Source organism: Oryctolagus cuniculus, chromosome 13, assembly GCF_964237555.1.
Source record: "Oryctolagus cuniculus chromosome 13, mOryCun1.1, whole genome shotgun sequence".
Lineage (NCBI taxonomy): Eukaryota > Metazoa > Chordata > Mammalia > Lagomorpha > Leporidae > Oryctolagus > Oryctolagus cuniculus.
Genome location: NC_091444.1, coordinates 20388156 through 20409396, shown reverse-complemented (window position 1 = coordinate 20409396; position 21241 = coordinate 20388156). Strand labels below are relative to the sequence as shown.

General features: G+C 60.0%; 1 protein-coding gene across 20 annotated transcripts in view; it reads right to left on the bottom strand.

Annotated features, from left to right (window-relative positions):
* Positions 1–5864: 5864 nt before the first annotated feature.
* The window catches only part of NFASC (neurofascin), a 176032-nt gene continuing 160655 nt past the window's right edge, over positions 5865–21241 (bottom strand). For all 20 annotated transcript variants that reach the window (XM_070055159.1, XM_070055168.1, XM_070055160.1 and 17 more), the window contains 3 exons: positions 16750–16881; positions 14718–14787; positions 5865–11644 (listed from right to left, as the gene is read on the bottom strand). In XM_070055159.1, coding sequence (XP_069911260.1) covers positions 11413–11644; positions 14718–14787; positions 16750–16881 — 434 coding nt within the window. In that variant the 3' untranslated portion in view covers positions 5865–11412. The remainder of the gene's footprint in view (positions 11645–14717; positions 14788–16749; positions 16882–21241) is intronic.

Sequence of the window (21241 nt, the reverse complement as noted above, 5' to 3'; positions counted from 1 at the left end):
GGGGCAAACCCAGGCCTTCTGTCCGTGGGCTGTCTCGGGGCGGGGCAGGGCTGGAGGGCCGTGCTGTATCCTGCCAGCCAGGCTGGAGCTCGGAGGAGCAGGAGGGAGGGAAGTGAGGGATGGACGATGCCTTCTGAGAACGGAGAGTGGACGCCCAGGCCCTGAAGAGAGTGCAGAGAGCTTAGGGGACGCTGGGGAAATCAACTAACGGAGCTTGGAGTGGCTGTGTGGCTCCCAGCCTTGTCCCACCAGCCCGCACCTCCAGCCCCTCGGCACCTGGTAAGATGTGCTTTCAGGAGGACAGACGCTGCCCGGCCCGCCGCACCCTGACACCCCCGGCTGGGCAGTGACTGCTGTAGTACAGAAACCTTGCCTTCAAAAGCACATGGAAATGTGTGCTATGAAAACACTGCGTGGATTTCACATTTTTTTTTTGGCACCAAAATAAGTGTGTCTTTTAATTCCATTTTCCAGGAACTGCTCTGGTACAAATGGGTCCCTGCAGGAGCCACTGGGGCCCAAAGTTCTAGGCAACTTGTGTTAATGGACCCATCCCTGCAGGGCTGGGTGCCACAGCGGTGCGCGGGGCATGGGGCACTGGCCCTGGCCTCTGGAGGCCGGCAGCGTGGCCTGGCAGGGGAGAGACAAGTGCCAGCAACATCAGGGATCCACGCCGGGCCACGGAGCTTACGAAAGGTGGGATCTGAGCAGAGCAGGGAGGAGGGAGGAGGAGAGGCCTGCAGGCAGGTGCTCACGTGTCCAAGAGACAGCAGGGGAAGCTGGGGGGGGGGGGGGTTTGAATCAGACAGGCCTGGCCATAGCTCAGCTTTGTCACTGACTTATTCTACGTATGGGGATCAAAGCTACCTGCCTCCAAGGGCTGGTGGTTTGCGTCAAGTGCTCATCACTGTGCGTCCCGCAGTCGGTGTCAGCATTGTTAGTTCCTCTTCTCCTCCGAAATGACTTGATGTAAATGCAGTGTGACCCAAACACCATCTGGTGCCCTCTTGCCTCAGCGACATCAGACGGCATTACAGACGGCTCAGGCCCCCGCCCCTCCCCCGACGTTTGCTGGCTCCCGGGGGTTGGGGGGCTTACTCTCTGGTCCCTACATTCTTTTATTTTTTAGGATTGATTTATTTATTTGAAAGTCAGAGTTACATAGAGAAGGAGAGGGGGTGAGAGAGAGGTTTTCCATCATCTGGTTTATTCCCCAAATGGCTGCAACGGCCAGAGCTAAGCCGATCTGAAGCCAGGAGCTTCTTCCAGGTCTCCCACACAGGTGCAGGGGCCCAAGGACTTGGACCATCTTTTACTGCTTTCCCAGACCACAGCAGAGAGCTGGATCGGAAGTGGAGCAGCCGGGACCAGAACCGGCCCCCATATGGGATGCCAGCACTGAAGGTGGCAGCTTTACCTGCTACGCCGCAGCACTGGCCCCTCTCCACATTCTCAAGCCATCTCAGCTTCTGGCATTGGTTGGATGTGAAATTCACCTGCTTTGCTGGTTTGCACAAGACATCCACTCACAGGTGCAAGCTCGCGTGCTGAGCGGACTTGACACCAATTTGGGGGCACGAGGGAGGGTCACCTCCCAGGGAACACAGCTTTCTCAGTGTGTCCCTCTGATTCAGGGTTACGCCTGTGCCGCCTGTGCAGGGGAGGTTTGTTCAAATGCCGGATTCCAGGGTTTCTGATGCAGACCACGGGGGAGGGGGGCAGGAATGTGCATTTCTGACCTCACACTTTGAGAACCACTGCTCTGATCTGTGTCTGGGCTCTGAAACCTGCCCCCTCTTTTGCGTAGGAATCGCTGCTGCTGCAGAATCCCCTCTCACAGCCACCCTGGGTCCACCCTGGATAGGATTCATTCTTTACACGGGCAATTTGGATTTTAAATACCTAGCGTGGAACTTGGTTTCAGTGTGAGACAGTCCCCTGCCCTGGCTCTCTGCCGTGACCGCCAGGGTGACGCTGAGAGCTGAGAACTCCTACTGGGGCTCAGGGGGGCGGGTGTGCGGACCCCATCAGGCTCAGCACAAAGCCAGGCTTCTCTGAACTGGGGTCTCAGGCTAATCAGCCGCCAGCTCTGGGGCGGGGCGGGGCTGCCGGGCCGCAGCTGTGGCTCCAAATTGCTCCAAGGCCCACTGCCTGGTCCCGCTCCAGCAGGAACTGACATCAAACAAATGGGCTCTGATGCATGAAGTGGGGGGTGTGTGCTGAGCCCGCCCCCACCTGATATAATGATGGCTGCCTTGATGAGAGGGGCCAGAACAACTCTGCATCCAGGCCCTTTGGGGGCAGCTGGGCAAGGGGGGCGCAGGCTTCACTCTTAATAAAGACAGAAAGATGACTGGTCCCCTCCCCACCGGGTCCCTTAATCCAGCGCCACGCCGCAGATTAGCATTTCTAATGGGCCGGGAGGCGCAGTCTTCAGGAGACAGATAGTCTGGGGGTCCCCCGAGAGGCAGTGGCTTTGTCTGGCCAAGGCTGAGCTGGGGCTGGCTTTCTTTGCACGAGATAGTCGGCTCCCTCTACCTCTGTACCCTAGGGTGGGGGCTTCTGCTCCCAGACCTGGGCAGGTGGACTCTGACCCTGACATGTCAGACCCAAGTTCAGGATCCACGTGCAATGACGTGAAAGAGCTAAATCCGCCTGGCCACGAGTGGCTGCCTCGCTCACTCACTTGGTCCTCCGGCTGGGCTTGCTAGGTGCCTGGCACAGGGCTCTGAACGCAGCAGTGGGAAAGGAGCTCTTGCACCCAGGACGTAGACAACAACTGCCATCTACCAGGACCCTTGAGGCATAAAACAAGTGCTGTCAGGCACAGTGAGGGGACCCAAAGGAGACCGTGCCAGGGTGTGCGTGTGTGTACAGGGTGTCAGGAAGAAGTGTGCATGTGCGTGTGTGTACAGGGTGTCAGGAAGATGTGTGCATGTGTGTGTACAGGGGGTCAGGAAGATGTGTGCATGTGTGTGTGTGTACATGCACAGGGTGTCAGGAAGAAGTGTACGTGTGTGTGTGTGTGTACAGGGTGTCAGGAAGATGTGTGCATGTGTGTGTATGTGTGTACATGCACAGGGTGTCAGGAAGATGTGTGTGTGTACTTGCACAGGGTGTCAGGAAGATGTGTGCATGTGTGTGTGTACAGGGTGTCAGGAAGATGTGTGCATGTGTGTGTGTACATGCACAGGGGGTCAGGAAAGGTGTGTGTGTGTGTGTACATGCACAGGGGGTCGGGGAAGATGTGTGTGTGTGCATGTGTGTGTGTACAGGGTGTCAGGAAGATGTGTGTGTGTGTACTTGCATAGGGGGTCAGGGAAGATGTGCATGTGTGTGTGTGTGTGTGTGTACAGGGTATCAGGGAAGATGTGTGTGTGTGTATGTGTGTGTGTACAGGGTGTCAAGGAAGACGTGTGTGTGTGTGTGTGTGTGTGTGCATGCACAGGGGGTTGGGAAGATGTGTCTTTGTGTGTGTGTGTGCATGCACAGGGGGTCAGAGAAGACGTGTATGTGTGTGGCTGTACAGGCCCTGAGACAGCGGCCCCTGAGCTGACAGTGAGCATGTGTCAGCCAGCACAGAGCCCACAGCCTGTCTTCCAGGAAGTGGGGAGGGCTGGGCTCTAAGAAGCAGACAGAGTGAGCGTGTGGGCTCGGGCGCAGCAAGGCTGCTGTGAGCATCAGCTCCAGTGTCCAGAGCAGGGGAGTGGACGGTGAGGAGGGCGTCATTCTGGACAGAGCCAGCTCCGGGCACTGGGCTGCACACCAAGCCCCCTGCCCATGCCACTCCGGGTCACTATAGCTAGCTTGGCCTGTCCCTGAGGGCTGTCCCTGTTCCTGGGCCTGCAATGCTACCCTCCCTTCTTACGTCACTAACTGGCACGAGTAGGTTATTAATACATCCTTCTTAATTGAACTGCCAAACCTGGGAAATGTGAGAAAGTTGTGCATGTCACGGGGAGCTGGAAATAGCTAGGAGCGGCTGGGATTTAGGGTGTGCGCGGGGTGTGGTGGGAACAGAACTGGAGAGGTGTCAGCTGTGGGAGGTCTGACCCGCCGAGCCCGGGTCTGGATTCTGTCCCACTGCAGCAAAGGAAGGTTTGGGTGCCTTTTAGAGCACTCTGGCTGCAATGTCGCCGCGGAGCAGGGGCACAGGAGCAAGGACACTGGCAGTTCAGACCACGAGGGCTGGGACCAGGGGGAAATGTGCACAGGGACACGGGGGTCGGACTTCAGAGACAGCCTGGGGACTTGAGAGTGATGAGAAAGGACTTTTTAAAAAATGTTCATTATTTATTTATTTTAATCTATGAGAGAGAGAGAGAGAGAGAGAGAGAGAGAGAGAGAGAGAAAATTGATCTTCCATCTACTTGTTCACTCCCCAAAATGCCTGCAACAGCTTGGGGCTGGGCCAGTCAAAACTCTGAGTCTGAAAATTCATCCAGGGCTGGCGCCGTGGCTCACTAGGCTAATCCTCCGCCTTGCGGCGCCGGCACACCGGGTTCTAGTCCCGGTCGGGACTCCGGATTCTGTCCCGGTTGCCCCTCTTCCAGGCCAGCTCTCTGCTGTGGCCAGGGAGTGCAGTGGAGGATGGCCCAAGTACTTGGGCCCTGCACCCCATGGGAGACCAGGATAAGTACCTGGCTCCTACCATCGGATCAGCACAGTGCGCCGGCCGCAGCGCGCCGGCCACGGCGGCCATTGGAGGGTGAACCAACGGCAAAGGAAGACCTTTCTCTCTGTCTTTCTCTCACTGTCCACTCTGCCTGTAAAAAAAAAGAAAAAAGAAAAAAAAGAAAATCCATCCAGGGGACCGAGCACTTGCGCCATCACCTGCTGCTTCCTTAGTGCAGTAGCGGGGAGTTGGATCCGAAGTGGAGCATCCAGGACTCCAACCAGCGCTCCGGTAGAGGATGAAAGCGGTGGCTTAACCCAAGGCACTACGACGCTGGCCCCGAAGGGATATTTCTGATATTCCTAGGAGTCAGCAGGGAGGTCCAGGGTGTTGCACGACATACTGTGAGCTGCCCAGTAATCCCGGAGGAGCTGCACCTGGAAATAGGGTCTACGTGTCCGCCCCCACACATGGTTCTCTGTCCGGCAGAGCTGGGTCTGTGTCTCAGGGGAGTGCCTTTGCCTGTATTGCTGTCACTACCCACAAAGTCCCAGTGATTTTTCTGCAAGAGTGGAACTGCCTCCCAGCCCTGCCCTCCCTCCCACCTTCACCCAACCCTGAAGAAAGGGAGGGGGTCACGACGTCCGGGGCTCCTTCACCACCAGTCCTGTCTGGGCATTGCACAGCACGTCTGCTTGCACGCACGGCCATGCTGAACAGGGAGGGTTTCCAGGACTGAGCGCCTCCCTACACCAGTCCCTCCAAGTCTAAAACACAAATTGTGCAAACGAGCTTGTCCAACAGAACCACCTTCCAGAAAGGGGCAGCTCTGGCAGAACTTCCTAGGGTAGGATGCTGGTGCCCACGGAAAGCCTTTTCTCTTTAGAACATGTTCGTGCATTGAGAGGCAGAGAGACAGAGCAAGCTCACTTTGGCTGGTTCACTCCCCCAAATGCCAGTAGCAGCTGTGGGGGCTCAATCCAGGTCTCCCGCAAGGGTGGCAGGAACCTAACCACGTGGTCCAGCACTGTCGCCTCCCAGGGTCTACACTGGCAGGAAGCTGGGGTCCAGAGCCGAAGCTGGGAATTGGATCCAGGCACACTGATGGGCGACGCGGGAGCCCTAGCCAGTGTCTTAACTGCCAGTCCGCACCCCCACCCCAGAAAGACCTCGGATTCATTTCCGTCACCCCTTCGCACTCCTCTCCCACACATTAACCGAGGCAAATGAACAAATCACACGGCCAGAGTCCACTTTGAACAACTTTGATTATACGTTTAGTGTTCTCTATACAAAAGAAATCAGTTTTTACAGTGATTCGGAAAAAAACTCTGAATAATTTGGCCTTTTCGTTGCTCATGCAGTCAGTTCATAAGTCCAGGTATTAGATGGTCCTCTGTGGCCACGAGTCCTCCCCACCGAAGGCCCCAGCGCCCTCAGACACGCACCTGTCGCTGACGAAGTGGGTTAATGCGAAATATCGTGCCCAAAGGAAAGAACGCGCTATGAGAAGGGTTAAGTCGAGGTCTGCCCGCGGAGAGTTAACTGTGTCACCAACAGAAAGAAATCAGGCCAGCCAGTGGGTGTGTGGGAATGTGGGGAGGGATGGAGGCCCTGGGAAAACCTTTTCCCACTGAAAAGAGCAAACTGGAATGGTGGGGCGATGTGTGTTGGGGAGGAGCAGGGTAGGAGGTCCTCCAGGTGCACGTGGGGCAGGGGTGGGACCAAGACAGAAGGCGGCACAGGCGACGGATGGACAGACGGACGCTCAGCTCAACAAGGGGTGTGAGGAAGCCGGCGGAGGGTGGGGAGCCGGGCAGAGGGACAACACTGCCTGGGGACATGGCGTTTGGGAGTCAGAACAAACAGCAGGTCAGGGTCAGCTGATCTGCAGCGCTTTGAACAAAAGAAAACAGAGTCGTACACAAAACTCCGGAGAGTTTCTCCCAGACTTTTGTGTTTATTGCTTCACGGAACTCTTTCATCCCAGCGACTGCCAGGCTGGCAGGACAGACACAGACCCTCTGTGCCCTCCCCTGCGGATCGCAGCAAGCTGAGGGCTCTGGTGTCACTGCACGGGAGCCACCACCGGAGGGGGGCGCAGTCTCGGCTTCACAGTAATGCCACCAATCAATCAGCCTGTCACTCTCGGCTACAGTCCTGGTCACTCCTACCCTGCACGGCTCGGGCAACAACCACAGGCTGTCCCACACCGGCTGATCCCATTGTGGGAGGTGCACGGGGATGTGGGAGACATGGAAGAGGTGCCCAAGGGCGGACCTGGACAACAATGGCTCCGCAGTCACACCTCCGTGCAAGGAGGCAGCGGCAGTGAAATGAAAGAACACTGGACAAGGAGCAGAAGGCCAAGGTCAGGCCCCACCCTGACCTCAGCTGACCAGCCGCGTGCTTAAGAAGCTCCCTGCCACCTCCTCTCCTCGTCTGTTCCATCAGCACCTGCTGACGTCCGATTCCATCCTCAGCTGGACCGCCCGCTTAATACCCACACCCCCACAGGAGGAGCACCGGCTTCGGCTCTGGCTTGAGACCCCAGTGGGAGGCCCTGCTGGGTGTCCTCACCGTGGGTTCAGGGCGGTTCCTTCCTAGTAGAGGGGAAGAGAGGGCAGGTCCTGGGCATGGCCATGCAGGAGGGAGACACACGGGGTGGTCCCTGCAGTTCACGGGAGGGGCTGCAGAAGTCTCCTAGCGCACGGCGTCTCAACACTTCCAAGTTCTTGGCTTCCTTGGACCAAGTCCTCTCTAGCTTTCCTTTATGTTAAGCTGGGGACCTCCTCCATCTACTCCTGAGCCCCCGTGCAGGACGCTCTGCTGGGCCTGACCCCACCACGGGCTTGGGCGCGTTTCGCAGGGGCTGGCTGCAGTGGCACCAAGGCGTCACGAGGGCCAGGCTGTGGGCTGTCCTTTCTCTGAGCAGCCCAGCCAGGGCTCAGCCCACGGACCCGCACCCTTTCAGGGTGTTAGCCAAGCAGCCCACAGAGACAGCCTGGTCATAGCCCTGCTCCAGCCACACTGGGGATGCCCTAGGACTTGCCCAGCTCCAGCTCTGGGGCTTAGCAGGGACCATAATCAGCCACTGGCCGTGCTGCCCCTGGGGGGTTTCTCTCCCCTGCAGGCCATTCTGTCTCTAGACTGGAGCCACCTGAGTAGGGCCCATGTTGTGCACGGAACCCATGCAACACCTTCTACATCACTTCTCATGCAGGCTCAGACACCAAGACAACATCATCATCCAGACCGTCAGCCCCTGAACTGCTGCTCTACTGTGGTGCTGGGGTCTGCGTCTCTGTGTAGGTGCTGGGCGTGGCAGGGGCACTTGTCCCTTAGCTGGAAAACCCACAAGCACCCTCGCATCTCTCTCCCCCTCTTCCAAAGGTCAACTGTGGTCAGAACAGGATCTCCGGGCCCAGGCGGCAGGTGCACCTTGCAGGGATGCTGTTGGCACTGGCTGGCTCTGACAGGCGGTCACTTCTCCAGACCTCAGGATGTGCCAGCAAGAGGGAGGACCAGATGTCTGCAACCTCTCCGGGCCAGGGAGATGAGCAAGGGAGAGAGCTGAGACTCAACCATGCCCTCAAAGAAACAGATGGGACCCCGCCACCATAACCCAGGCAAGGCAGGAGGTGGCTGTCCCCTCCTGTGGTGGTGTACTTCCAAACACTGACCTCCCTTGCCCCTCAGGTGGGCCCATGCCCCTCTGTGGGGGGAGGCACTGAATACAGACAGGTTAAGTAGTGGCCCCAAGAGGCAGAACAAAGAGGCTCCGGAAGCAGTGCCATTTCTCAACCCCACCCTGCGGGCTGTGACCGCCCAGCTCTGACAAATCCTGCCGACCACACGGGCCAAGATCTGCCTCTGCAGCCTCTCTCTGCTTGCGTGGAGCCATCAGCAGCTTCAGCAACTCAGGGGCCAGTGTCTCAAGACTCAGGTCCCAGATCGGCCAGCCCCGGAGGGCAGGCACCACACCTGACTCAGTCACCACGGTACCCGGAGCTCAGGCCCTGGCTCAGACGAGATGCTCAGAGCATCTGCTGAGTGAATGCAAATGGACAGACGAGAGCACAGCACTGGGTCTGCAGCCCGGTCAATGCAGCTTCCACAGTCACTACAAGACAACTGCACCTCCTCCCCCGCCAGGCAAGCTGCAGCACCTGGGCATCGCCCACTCCTGGCATGGTTGTTGGTATGCTTCGAGACACACAGCTGGCAGGGAGGGCTGGGCAATACTGCTTTCCTGCTGAGTTGGGGCGACTCTGGCATGGGATCCACAGCAAAAGGCCTCGCCCATTCCTGGGAGGGGCAGCCTCTTAGGTTAACCTTGCAAGCCACCTACTTCGGCCTCTGATCTTGCTGCGCCATCTTGGGGTGGGGAGAACACTCAGCTCTTCAGTGCCCAGTCTGCTCCTGCCTGAAGGGCTGTGGTTGTGTGGCAGTTGTGGTGGGGGTGGGGCAGATCTTGGCAGCCACAGAACAATAGCCAGAGAGAGAGAGAGAGAGAGAGAGAGAGAGAGGAAGGCAGCAGTATTCTCTTGAAACACACATGGAGGACGGTTCAGAGCCCAGGAGGGCACTGGAACAGGGTGCACAGACCAGTAGACTCACCTCTCCCAGGACCCTGCAGACAGAAGAGGCAGGGAGACAGCTACGATGACACCATCAGCCCTTCCTGCCCACAGCCTGCCTTTGCTGAGGGGCTCACTAGATGGCCGTGCAGCGCGGACGGATGCCTGAGAAACTCGACCACCGTGTGTACACCCAGACTGCTTCCGGAAAGGCCAGTCCTTCACTCGGCCCCCACCCTCGCTTCCCTGACGCCCCCCTCAGCGACACTGGGCTGGGGCAGCAGGTGTTGGAAGAGAGCCGGAGGAGAGGGTCCCGAGCTCTTTACCCTGTCCCCTTTCAGCAGGAGAGCGGCCCCTGGGCCTTCCCCGTGCACACCTGGGCGTGGCCCGGGCCCCAGGGCCACGGCGCACTCCTCTCAGGTTCACAGCCCACCCCTGCTCGGCGCTGGGCTACAGTGCCTTTTCCTGCGGCTGGAGCGCGTGCGTCTACGGGCTTGCCTGCATTTGAATGATTCCGAAGGGATGCAAGCCTTGCTAATACCGTTGCGGCTTCAATATGTGGCAAACGACGCTTTCACAAAGCCACTGAGGGACACCAGCCTGGACCAGCTTGGGCCCCTAGGCCAGCAGCTGGAGGCCCCTTCTTGGGGACAGCTTCATCCTCCTGGAACCAACTCGGGCTGCAGCAAGAGCTGAGGGCCCGTCATAGGCTCCAGACCTCCCCCTCGCTCTCACCGGGGATGCCAGGTACCTTTGGTTTCAAAGAGGATTAGGTGGGGAGGGAGAGGCAGCACCTTCACTCTGGGAACTGCAGGTCTGCGAGGGTCTCTTCCAGGGGCCCAGGCTGAGGGCCCATGAGTGGCTCCTTCAGTCCTGCTGGGGCACTGCTGGGGCACTGCAGGGGCTGCCCCCAACAACTTGAGACAGACACAGGTCGCTGGAGGCTGCGAGGCTTGCGCGGGGGGTGGGGGGGCTGGGCCCCTGGGAGCTCCAGCGACAGATCAGAACTGCATAAGGCATACAAAGAGCATTGCGAGCCCCAGGCAGGGGCATCACAGCACGGCCAGAATGGTGCCACCTCAGGGTCCCCATACGTGTCTACCCTCCGTCTCGGCGGCAGGTCCCCATGCACGCACCATGTTGAATGGAGTCTCAGTATCATTCAGAGCTGACCAAGGCAAGGAAATCTGCTAGAGCTAGTGGGGGGGCAGTGCCTTACACCCCCAAACACAGGCCGCCATCGCCTTGAGGGTAGCAGCGAAGACACCTGGCAGGTGGGCGGGCACCTCCCTGCGTCCTGGTTTCACTGCCGGCACAGGCAGAGGAGGGAGGTCCAAATCAGCCTTGTTCTTCTCTCTACAGGGGAGCACAGTTCCCCCAGCACCCACACGGGTCTGCTCCTGCCTGAGGCTCGTTCCCCGGGGCTGGCGTCCTCTCCACCAGAGCCCACTCCCGCTCCTCAGACCCGTATGGTCTGTGCAGCTCGCATCCTGGTTTTCCCGGGGGGAAGATGGAGGAGCTAGAGGTAAACTCATCTCCCAAGCGAACCACAGAGAGGCAAGGAGGCCTGCCCAGCTGCTCCTGCCAAAAATACTGTTGTTTCCCAGAACGGAGCCGAGCCCAGCTCAGTGACTGCCAGGCCCGAGGCGCAGGGGCTGGGAGCGAGGGAGGCGCGCGGCGAGAAAGGCATCCTTGGGAAGAAGGCTCGCCCTGCGGCTGTGTGAATACTGCGGCTCTCCCGTCCGGCCGTCCACTCTCGGGTCACTCCTTTTTGCCTACCGTGGTGGTTTCCTGGGGCAGGAGCCACCCAGGCCCTCTTTCCCAAGGACACTTCTTCAAAAAGGAAAAGGAAATGGAGACACTGGGTCCAAGGGGAAGAAGCACAAAGCCCAAATAAACACGGTGAGAAGTACCGCAGCCAGCAGACGCGGTGTGCGCCGGTGCCAGGGTTCAGGGCGGCTGGGAGACGGGCAAGGGGCCGGGGCTCCCTTCAGCGAGCTTGGCCATGGCTCGAGCGCTCCCACACTGGTGGCACCCGGGGGTGTGGGGGGGTCATTGGGAGGGGGCTTGTGGGTGGCTGGGGGGGTCTCTGAGACCCCCATGCTGTACCCGTGTCCCTGAAGGTGGCGGCGGCTGTGTGGCAGGGTCTGCAGCGGCTTCGTCTCCCCCTCCCCTCCTCCCACTCGCAAAATAGTGGCGGAGCCCCGGCGGGCTCGGTTAGGCCAGGGAGTAGATGGCGTTGACGGGGGACGTGGCCTCTGAGCTCTCGTTGCCCTCCGTCTCCTCCTTGTCCTTCTTGACCGTGTACTGCCCGATGAAGGAGCCGTCCTCGTTGAACTGGCCCTCCCCGCCCTCGCCGTAGTCCACCAGGCTGTCGTCGCTCTCCTGCTGTTTGATGGTGCCGTCCAGCGACGTCTGGCTGCCTTGCAGAGGCTTGTTGTCCTCGTCACTGGCCACAGAGAGACAGAGAGTCAGGGGCTGGCCTGGTCCAGCGCGGCCCATACACCCTGGCAGGGAGGGGCAGAGTAGCCGCCTCTGGCCGGGTGTGTGCCCTGCACAGCTGGAGGGGGCAGGCACCCCCAGAGTGCACTGAACAGTCCGCCTCACCCTCCCTTGCCTGCCAAAGGGGCACTGAGGCCTAGAGTCCAGCATCTTCTCTAAGCGAAGTGCTGGGTCACCAGAGCAGGATCTGGAGCCCACCCTTCTGGGCTGCTGGGCAGGGGTCCCCTCCATGAGACTGGGCTACCATCAGGGGTGGGAGCAGGCAGGGGAGCATGGCCACAGACTGTGAGCCACGGCCAAGCTGGGGGGTTCTAATCCCAAGTGTGTCACCGTGTGCTCTGATGACCTGTCCATCAAGGAGGGCCTGGATCGGCTGTGACCTACTGCGACCTGCGACTCATAGGAAAAGGCTCTGCCATTGACGGGTAAACCTGCCCCCGCCTCTCCACCTCCCTGCTGTTCCTCCGACACCCGCTGTGTCTACAGCCTGCTGCTGTGTCTACAGCCTACACCTGCTGCTGGGGCCGAGCAGGTGAACGAGTGTGTGACGGCAGGAGGGAGGGGACCCAGATCAGTGCCAGGCCCTTCCTTAAGCCCCACCTGAGACGCAACCCCTATAGTGGAAAGGCAGGGCCCAGCCTCTTGGCTGTCTCCCTTAGCCAAAGGAGTCCTTGTCTGGCCTTTACCAAAAGGAATTCTCTGACTTGTGGGAGTGACCCAGCTGGCCCCAGAAGGGTCTAATCAACGGCCTCAAGAAGTCATTTGCTTCTCCAATGGATAAAACCCTGCTGGCCAGCTCGGTCCAAAGGGGTTTGTTTAGGGAATTCAAGGTCCAGGCAGGGCAATTCCAGGTCTCAATACCACTACACGTATCCCCCCACTCCCTCCAGACCACTGGCGCCCACCTGGCCATCATAAATTCCCTACAGAGCACGGCGTCACCAACCAAGGAAGGGTTATGAGCACCACGCACTGACCGGGAATTTGCACACGGCAGATCATGCACCTGCGGCCCCAGTTTCAATTTCAGTCTGTAAGAACCTCCACCCCAGCTCCTCGGGGAGCCTGGGAATTGAACAGCAGCCGCCCAGCTCCTTGCTCTGCGCTTTGCAATAAACACCTACTTCCTCCCACCACCCCGATGCCAGCGACTGGCTTTCTGCCCATCGGGCAAGCCAACGCCAGTTTGCGGGTCCTATAGCAATACCTCCAACCAATTTAGAGTGTTGTTTGGCAACACTCCTGAGTGGAGTGAGCAGGGAGGCCTGGTGGGTCAGGTGGCACCGGCCCCTGGGCATGGACACCCAGTCGGCATGTCAGCCGTGCTCCCCAGGAGGTGAGGGGCTGCCCCCTGTACCAGCATCTGCTCAGATACCACATTCTTCCCCAGGACTGCCTTTAGGCTCAGAGGGGAACAGGTGCTGCGGGCTGCACTTCAGAGGGGAGCACACTCCCAAGCAGGAGGCAGCCCCGACCAGCAGCGGTGGTCTTGGTCCCTGAGGGTGGCCCACAGCGGTGCCAGGCAGTCTGAGCAGACGCGCCCCACCCTCCCCTGCTCACACTCAGTTCTTCCGGATGACTGGATGGCCATTACAGCGGGCAGTGTGCTCTCCACTTAATAGCAGGGTGGGTAAAGGTGGCTGTCGGGGGAGGGCCGCTGGGTGCTAGAGGATGGAAAGCTATTAGCCCGGTCCCCTGGCCCAGTGCGTGGCGTGATGGGGCCACATTAGCCAGCCCAGCGGAGCTCTCTGCTGGGCAGTGCGGTGAAAGGCACGGCTGGAGCCAGGGCTGTGCTGAACTTGTGCAGGGGTGGGGCTCACTCTCTGTGAGCTGGGGGGGGGGGGTCTCACTGCCAGGCTCCTCGCCCCACTTGCCAGTCTTCTGCATACATACCCCTTCCCAGGGCCTCTACCCTCCCGCAGGCCCCTGGGATCGTGTGATGCCATCTGCCAAGTTGCAATCACTGGGCAGGGATGGCTCAGCCAGGGGAGGGGTCTGGCCAGAGTCTTGGGGGAGCAGGGAGTCTGGAAGGAACAGACCTCTCCTAAATGAACCTGAATGATCTGGGGTGCCCTGGTCTAGCCACCTGTCAGCCTTGCCTCCAAGCAAGCTTCCGGGTCCTGTGGGCATACATGGGGGAGGGGGCAGAAAGGCCCCAAGGAGAAAGGCACTTGGCCCCTGAGCCACAGGGCTGGAGAGATGAGCCACGTCGGTCCCTCTGGGTGCTGAGTCTGTCCTGATGTCCTGATCTCAACCTTTCCCCAGACCCATCCAAGCGGAGGCTCCAGGACGGCTGCCATGTGGTGTGCAGGCCGGCCGGCTCCCATGCACACACATCCAGCCTCCAGGTCTTAGGGGAGCAGGCACGGGCACTGGCCCCGCAGCTTTGGTGTCTGGGGAAGAAGCGCACGAGGAAGCAGCTTCTCCCGGTGCAGGCTGCAGGGCCCTGTCCTGCAGGAGCTCCTCAGTCCGCTCTCTGGCTGCACTGGGGGCTGGGCCAGGGAAGGCCCCATGGCCTATGGAGCTGAAGGCCAGGGAATGGCTCTTAGCCCATGGGGAAGCTGGGGACAGCCCGGGGAGAAGGGGCGGGAACTCTGGGCTTGCCCTTTGGGAGGTCTGTGGGGACAAGGGACTGGGTGGAGAGTCACGGTTCCCTAGGCTGCCAGAGGTGCTCCTGGGTGGGCCACGGCGCCACGACCCACTCATCTGATCCTGCTTGCCAGGCTGCTGCTGGGCACAGAGGGGGTCCTGAGGCTGAATGAGTTGCAGCAAGGGGGCCCAGGGCTGGTTTTCAGAATAAAGCTGCAAACCAGGAGCTCACCATTTGAGCTGGGCAGGGGGACGAATGGATGGCATGGAGCAAATGAACGGTGTCCAGGAGCCCCCTCTGTGTGCACCCTCAGCAGCCTGCAGCCCTGCCACAGCTCCCTCCACCAGAGGGGCAGAGGGGGCAGCCTGGTGGGCTGGGACACGGAGGCACACAGCCGCAGCAGCTGCTCTGGGCGGGGGAGCTCACGCACCTGTAGTCAAAGGAGCCGTCCTCTTCTTTGGGGTCCTCGGGGCCAAGGGGAACATCTTTCTTCTCTCGCACTTGGTGGGAGGAGCAGACACACAGGACGATGAGTGAGCAGGAGGCCCTGTGCTCCAGGGCGCCCGCCACGCTGTCTGCACTCAACCAGCTGCCAAGCATGAGCTGCCCCTTGTCCTCCTCTTCACCCGGGATGGGGGGCTGGGGGGTGCTCTTCGTAGCTCCATTCACAGCTGGAACCACCCCCTCTCAGGGCCTCCCCCAAACCCCAAGTAGATGTGATCCTCTCTTTGCCAAAGGCAAATCCTCCTCCGCTGTTCACACCTTTTCCCTCAGCTCTCAACAGCAGTGATCTGTGCACACTTCGCAGGCCTGTAACAGAGGCTGGCTCTCTGCCGATGGTGGGGCCTGGGTGTTTCCTCAAAGCTCCCAGCGGAGCGCCCTCCATGCCCATCCGTGGGTGGCACATGCCCTCCTATCCGGGACCCCACCTGTACCTCCCCCTGGTGTGTCGACGCCCAGTGGAAGCCCTGTCTGCTGTGCTGTGTTGGCTGCTATGTCCTTGGGGAGCAAGACCGCTTCCCCCCGAGTCCCAGGGGCTGGTATGCAGCGGGCCTGGCATGAAGGACTCTGTGTGTCCTTTCTGAGGCACAGGGCAGGATAATCAGGCCAGTGTTAGGTGAGGGAAACTGAGGCTTTCAGAGGTGAAGAACACAGCCATGACTAATTGGCAACCGAGTGAGGCTCAGAGCCCAGGACTCCTGGCTCCTCGGCTGCTCGTCTTTGTAATGCACCAGGGCTTAGCCTGCAGCTGCAGGGAGGGAACTCAGCTGTGAAGAACTTTCTGGAATGGGGCATTTCCTGCATGGGCAAAGGAAGGCTCAGGACTCATCGGCACCCTTGGATGCACGTGCCCCAGACCCAGCGGCAAATGAAAGGCCGCCTTGCCTGCCTTCTCTCTTACGGAGAAACCAGCAAATGAGGCAAAGGCAAACATCACCGGCCAGCCAGGATTCTGATTCTGTTCCCTCCTGTTGGCAGAGGCCTTAACTTCAGAACCCTTCAGAACGGCAGGGTCTGTAGCTGTGGACACAAAGCAGACCCTCCCTCCCTTCAATTCCTTTGTGCTGAGTTCTAAGGGGCCCTGGGGCACATTTGGAGATGGGGGCTGGGGGGAGGGGAGCAGCTTCGTGCACGCTCAGGGTGATCCATTATCCTGTCTCCTGTCACCCTCCCCACCTGCCACAGAAGATGGCTTGCTTGCCCCTGTCTGAAAAGCCATCAGTCTTTCCAGGAACCGGAGGCCAGAGGTCCCCGGCCTTGGCCCCGGCGTGCCTGAGCTGGAAGGCTCTCGAGACCCATGGAAGAAAAACGCCTCCCCAGGACTCTAGGGGAGCACAAAGCCCTTTAAGGGGGAGCCCCGCCTGGTCTCCGCCTGCACCCCCACCCTCCTCGCCAGGCAGCCTCTCTCCCGGGGCGCCTCCTCTTCTCTGCTCTGACACATCAGAGAAAACGCCTCTTCTCCTTCCTCCCTTCCTGGGACACAAGAGCCGAACGAGATCCAGGCTGGAAAAGCCAAGGCGGTGAGCAGGTGGGTGGCAGGTCCCAGAGGGAAGCTCATTCCTCACCGAGCCCGGCTTCCTTCCACACCCTTGGAGCTGCCTGGGAGACGCCAACCCCACCTCAGGCAAACCGAGCTCACCCAACAGCCCTAAAACGCCCAGGGCAGGAGGAGGGCTGTGCGGCTAGCTTGGCAAAGGAGAGAACAGAGTCCCAGCACCTGGCTGGGAAGGCGCCGCCTCCCGAGAGAGCTGTCTGTAGCTCACCTGGGTGCCTGTCCCCCCGGGTCCTGACCCCCAGCTCACCTGGGTGCCCATCCCCAGCTCATCTGAGTCCTGTCCCACAGATTACCCGGATGCCTGTCCCTGGCTCACCTGGGTCCTGTCCCTGGCTCACCTGAGTCCTGTCCCACAGATTACCCGGATGCCTGTCCCTGGCTCACCTGGGTCCTGTCCCCGGCTCACCTGGGTACTTGCCACCACGACTCCTCTTGATGAAACAGACGATGAGCAGGATCAGCACCAGGAGGGCGATGGCGCACATGAGCCCGATGAACCAGCCCTGTGTGGCGATGTCGGCCTGGTTGTTGGTGTAAGCTGGGGGGTTGGGGGGAGGCCAGAAGAGCCATGAGTGATTTCGTGGGGGACAAGGTAAGGAGGGAGAGTTGGGGGGTGCTGCAGCGACTTTCACGTGGTCTTTCTCCTGGAGCCTAGCACTCCACCTGGCAGCCCTCTGGCCCAAACTATCCCAGGAAAGGGGCAAAAAGAAAATCATTCAGGAGCCAAGGTTAAAAGATCAGCAAAGAAGCAAAGGAAAGGAGTCAGGGCAGCAGATAAGAAGCAGAAAGCTATGCAGGTGCCCGTGGGAGGGAAATGTCCCCTAAGGACCAGGCACGGATCCTGCAGACCCACGGGTGGGCGGAGATGGCATGGAGGGACGAGTCCCCTCGAGTGAGCCACAGTGGAGAGACAGGGCCCACACGCTGTTCTTCAGAGAGCGGGGGCTCTAAGAACACCTCCGTGGGCCTGTGCAGGTGCCCGCAAGGCCTGGAGGCTGCCTGGCACTGGGTCCTGGGCTGGGGGCAGGTCCAAGGGCCTTCTGTCTCCCCAGCCAGGTTATACGCTCCCTGGCAGCAAGGCAGTGCTGGTGCGGGCACCCCAGACAAGTCCACGGGCTCAGCACTACCGGAGTTGTACCTTCCTTCCCGCCCCAGGGCACTGCCAGATACCTTCCACACAGGGAGACCCTCACCTGGGCCTGTGACAAGCAGACTTACCCCCGCCTGGCCCCATGGCAGCGAGGCCCCCTCTGTCCCTGCCTGTGTGCAGACCTGTTTCACGGGGGCAGAGCCCAGTTGCTTTATGGGGCACAGATGGGTGGGCCCGGAGAACTGGAGCGCAGGCATCATGTGACACAGGTGTCTCCTCTGGGCCAGTGGAGGGGGCTGAGGTTATGGCTACAGAACAAAGGGGCAGCTCCTAAAATGCCTCAATGGGGAGGGGGGGTCAGAGGAGCAGAACCCACTCCAGCAGTCCTGCCTGGCGACAGCCACACGGCAGCTGGAGCCCCACGAGCCGAGGCAGCGGGCCGCCCCTACTTGGGAACAAGCGCGAGGATCACTGTAGGGGCTGCTCCAGCCCCCGTGCTCCCAGACCCTCATCATTTGCCATTCTGTGGGGGGGCGAGGGGTCTGTGTTTGCCCGGGGGCAGAGACCATCTCCTTGACCCCATGGCATTGCACCAAGACAGCTCTCCGTGGATGGCAAGCGTGGACAAGGGAGCACTTCTGTGCTCTCTGCACAACAGGGCTGCCCCCAGGCCCCAGGAGCAGCGGAATCCCAAAGACCACCCTGATGTGTGTCTGCCATGGAGAAAATGCCCCCCCCCCCACCGCGGTGGTCAGAGCCCCCTCCCGGAGTCTCCCGGGGTTCCGACCACTCCTTGCTGCAACCCCCAAGGCTTCCCATCACCATGGAGAAAACCGCATACCTCAGCCCAACACGCCACGCTGCCGGAGCCGGCCCTGGCCACCCCTCCTCCCACCTCCCACCACGCTCACCGCACCCTCAATGTGCCCGCCAGACCGGGCCGCTGTCACTCCTGCGCGGCTGCCAGCAGATGCAACTCCCAGAACCTCCCAGCCTAAGCAAGTCCCTCCTCCCGCCCCTGAGGGAGGATCGCTGTACCGAGCACTCTGATTTACCTTTCTCACAGCACCCGTACCCACTTGCTTTATCGCTACTAACAGTTCCCGCCGACAAGCACTTCCTGTGGACCAGGCACTGCCTTAAGTACCCTCCCACACATCAGCCAGCCTAATCCTTATCACAACCCCACCCGGCGGGGTTTCCCTTTCGTTCCCAGTTTACAGATGACGAAACCGAGGCCCAGAGAGGTCGAGTGACTTGCTGAAGGTCACAGGGTGAGCGCAGGGCAGCACTGGGATGCGACTCTGGAGAATCTGTGCTACAGGCCACCCCACTCTGGTCCCCCACGCAGAGGTTGGCTCCTGGAGGGAGGGGCGGCCAGGTTCCCCGGTGGCTCCCCGGGGCTGGAGGCAGAGCCCGGGGCGTCAGAGGTGCTCAATTTACCCCCTGCTCAAGGAGCCCTCATCTTCCCTCCATGCAGCGCACGCCCCGCCCCGGCCTGTGGGGCCACTGCTTGCCTTGACCTTGACCTTGTCCCGCCTCTCATACCACCCACTCGAGCTCAGCGCAGTTCTCGCAGTTCTCCCAGTTCTCCGCTGTGGGGCTCCTGCATCTTTTCTGCTCTCACCGGGGAGATCTGCTGGGGCGGGAAGCAGACCCAGGCCCCAGACGGGAGCCTGTCATTCCTCTCCGTCCCTACGGCACTGCCCCCAAGCGCCTGTTGCCCTCCATCAGCAATGACCTCGGACAGCTCTGCCCGGTCTCCTCCTCCTGTGTCCAACAGGGGCTCTCCTTCCCCCTCCAGAGATGCTCCTCCCTCCTACGGGGGACCCAGCGCCCCTTCCTCAGCCTCCCGGCCCCATACAGATCTCTGGTCTCCCTAGCATCTTCTTCCTCTTTGCTGTTAAACACATGGAGGGCTCCTACATCTTCAAACCAACCCGAAGCACCTTCCAGTCTCTCCTTGGCTCCGGCTCACGCACTGTCCTTTCGTAAGAGCCCCCTTCATCTCGCGAGGCGTCCACTCCCTGCCAACCCTGTCCTCACCCCAGTAAGCTGCCACCCAGCCCCTGTGTGCTCAGGCTCCCCTTCGTTCTGGAGGGGTCCCCTCACCTGTTCCCCTTGGTGTCCATGGACCCCTAGACTTTACATTGTTACAGCCCGAGGACCCCTTCACCTCACCCCGCTTAGGAACACGCCACTGCCTCTCTGCCCTTTCCACTCAGGGTTTGGGTCCTCGGCTGGGCCTCCCAGGTGCCCACGGGCTGTCCGTGCCTCTCCCTTCCTGCCCAGGCACCCTGGACCACACCCTCGTGCCCAGCTCTTCCCACTTTCTCCCCCCCCAGTCTCAGGGCGCTCCAGCTCATGCCTTCTCTCACCTTTGATTTCTTTCCCAACGGCTCCACACAGCCCTAACGTTAACCACGTTCCCCGGTCCTAGCGTGCAGTCCCAGTCAGCCCTCTATCCCCGGAGGCTGCTGTGAATTCAACCACCACGGATCATCAGGCCCTTGACGGTCCTATCTGCACGGAGCATGGACGCTCTCCTTGTTATCGTGCCCTGGATGCTACAGTACAACTGTCAAGTGTTGACATTGTGCTGGGTGTCGACTAGGGATATTTAAAGGACACAGGAGGATGTGCACAGGTTACATGTGAATACGGTGCCATTTTACACTTGGGACTTGGGCATCTGTGGATTTTGGCATCCATGGAGGGTCCTGGAACCCACACCCACGGATACCGAGGGACGACTGAGTACAATTAAAGCCTTGAGACCAGACATCTCTCTGAACCACCCATGACTCAGTATGATGCTGGCCCTAAAACAGGTAGTCAGGGGCCAGCGCTGTGGCAGAGTGGGTAAAGCTGCCGCCTGCAGTGCTGGCATCCCATACAGGCACTGGTTCGAGTCCTGGCTGCTCCACTTCCGATCCAGCTCTCTGCTATGGCCTGGGAAAGCAGTAGAAGATGGCCCAAACCCTTGGGCCCCTGCGCCCACGTGGGAGACTAAGAAGAAGCTCTGGCTTCAGGTTGGCCCAGCTCCAGCCATTGTGGCCATTTGGGGAGTGAATCAGCAGATGGAAGACCTCTCTTTCTCTCTCTGCCTCTCTGTAACTCTGATTTTTAAGTAAAATAAAATAAATAATAAATAAATCTTTAAAAACAAAAACAGGTAGTCAGACTACTTACTGATGAATGGAGCAACCTAATCCGAAGATAATGTGGTTAGCCTGGGATCCACTCTGGGATGTGCCCACGCCGTGCACCACGCTTGGGCACCGGGGTGTGCGACTGAGCTCCCTTGTGTGTGCACAGAGAGGGGCGGTGCCCATTGCACCACCACCTTCCTGACGCTGCTTCTGATGGCCTCCGGCAGCGTCTCCCCAAGACCCGCCTTCTGGGGGAGAAAGCTGTGACCCCAGGGAACTGAGAGGAAGTGCAGCTTTTGGTCCCTGATGGCGCCAGGTGGGGGGCAGCTGTCACCTCCTGTTCTAATGTAAATGCCCAGAGCTTCCCTGGGAGGTTGGGACGAAGACAAGACATGGGGCTGGGGGTGAGGCGGACTCACACACGCCCCTTAGCGTCCTGAGAACCAAGACTCAGGGAACAGTGATCTCGCTTATTGTGCGACCCCATGGCATGGGCTCCGAGAGGAAGGCGGTTACATCTGACTGCAACACACACTCGATCGATCCGCAAACTTCCTTAAAGACCCCTGTGGGTCCCAGCACACTGGCACTCAACAACCGACGTGTGTGGATCAGGGCTTTCAGCTGAATGGACCAGGGCCAGACAGCATCCTCTC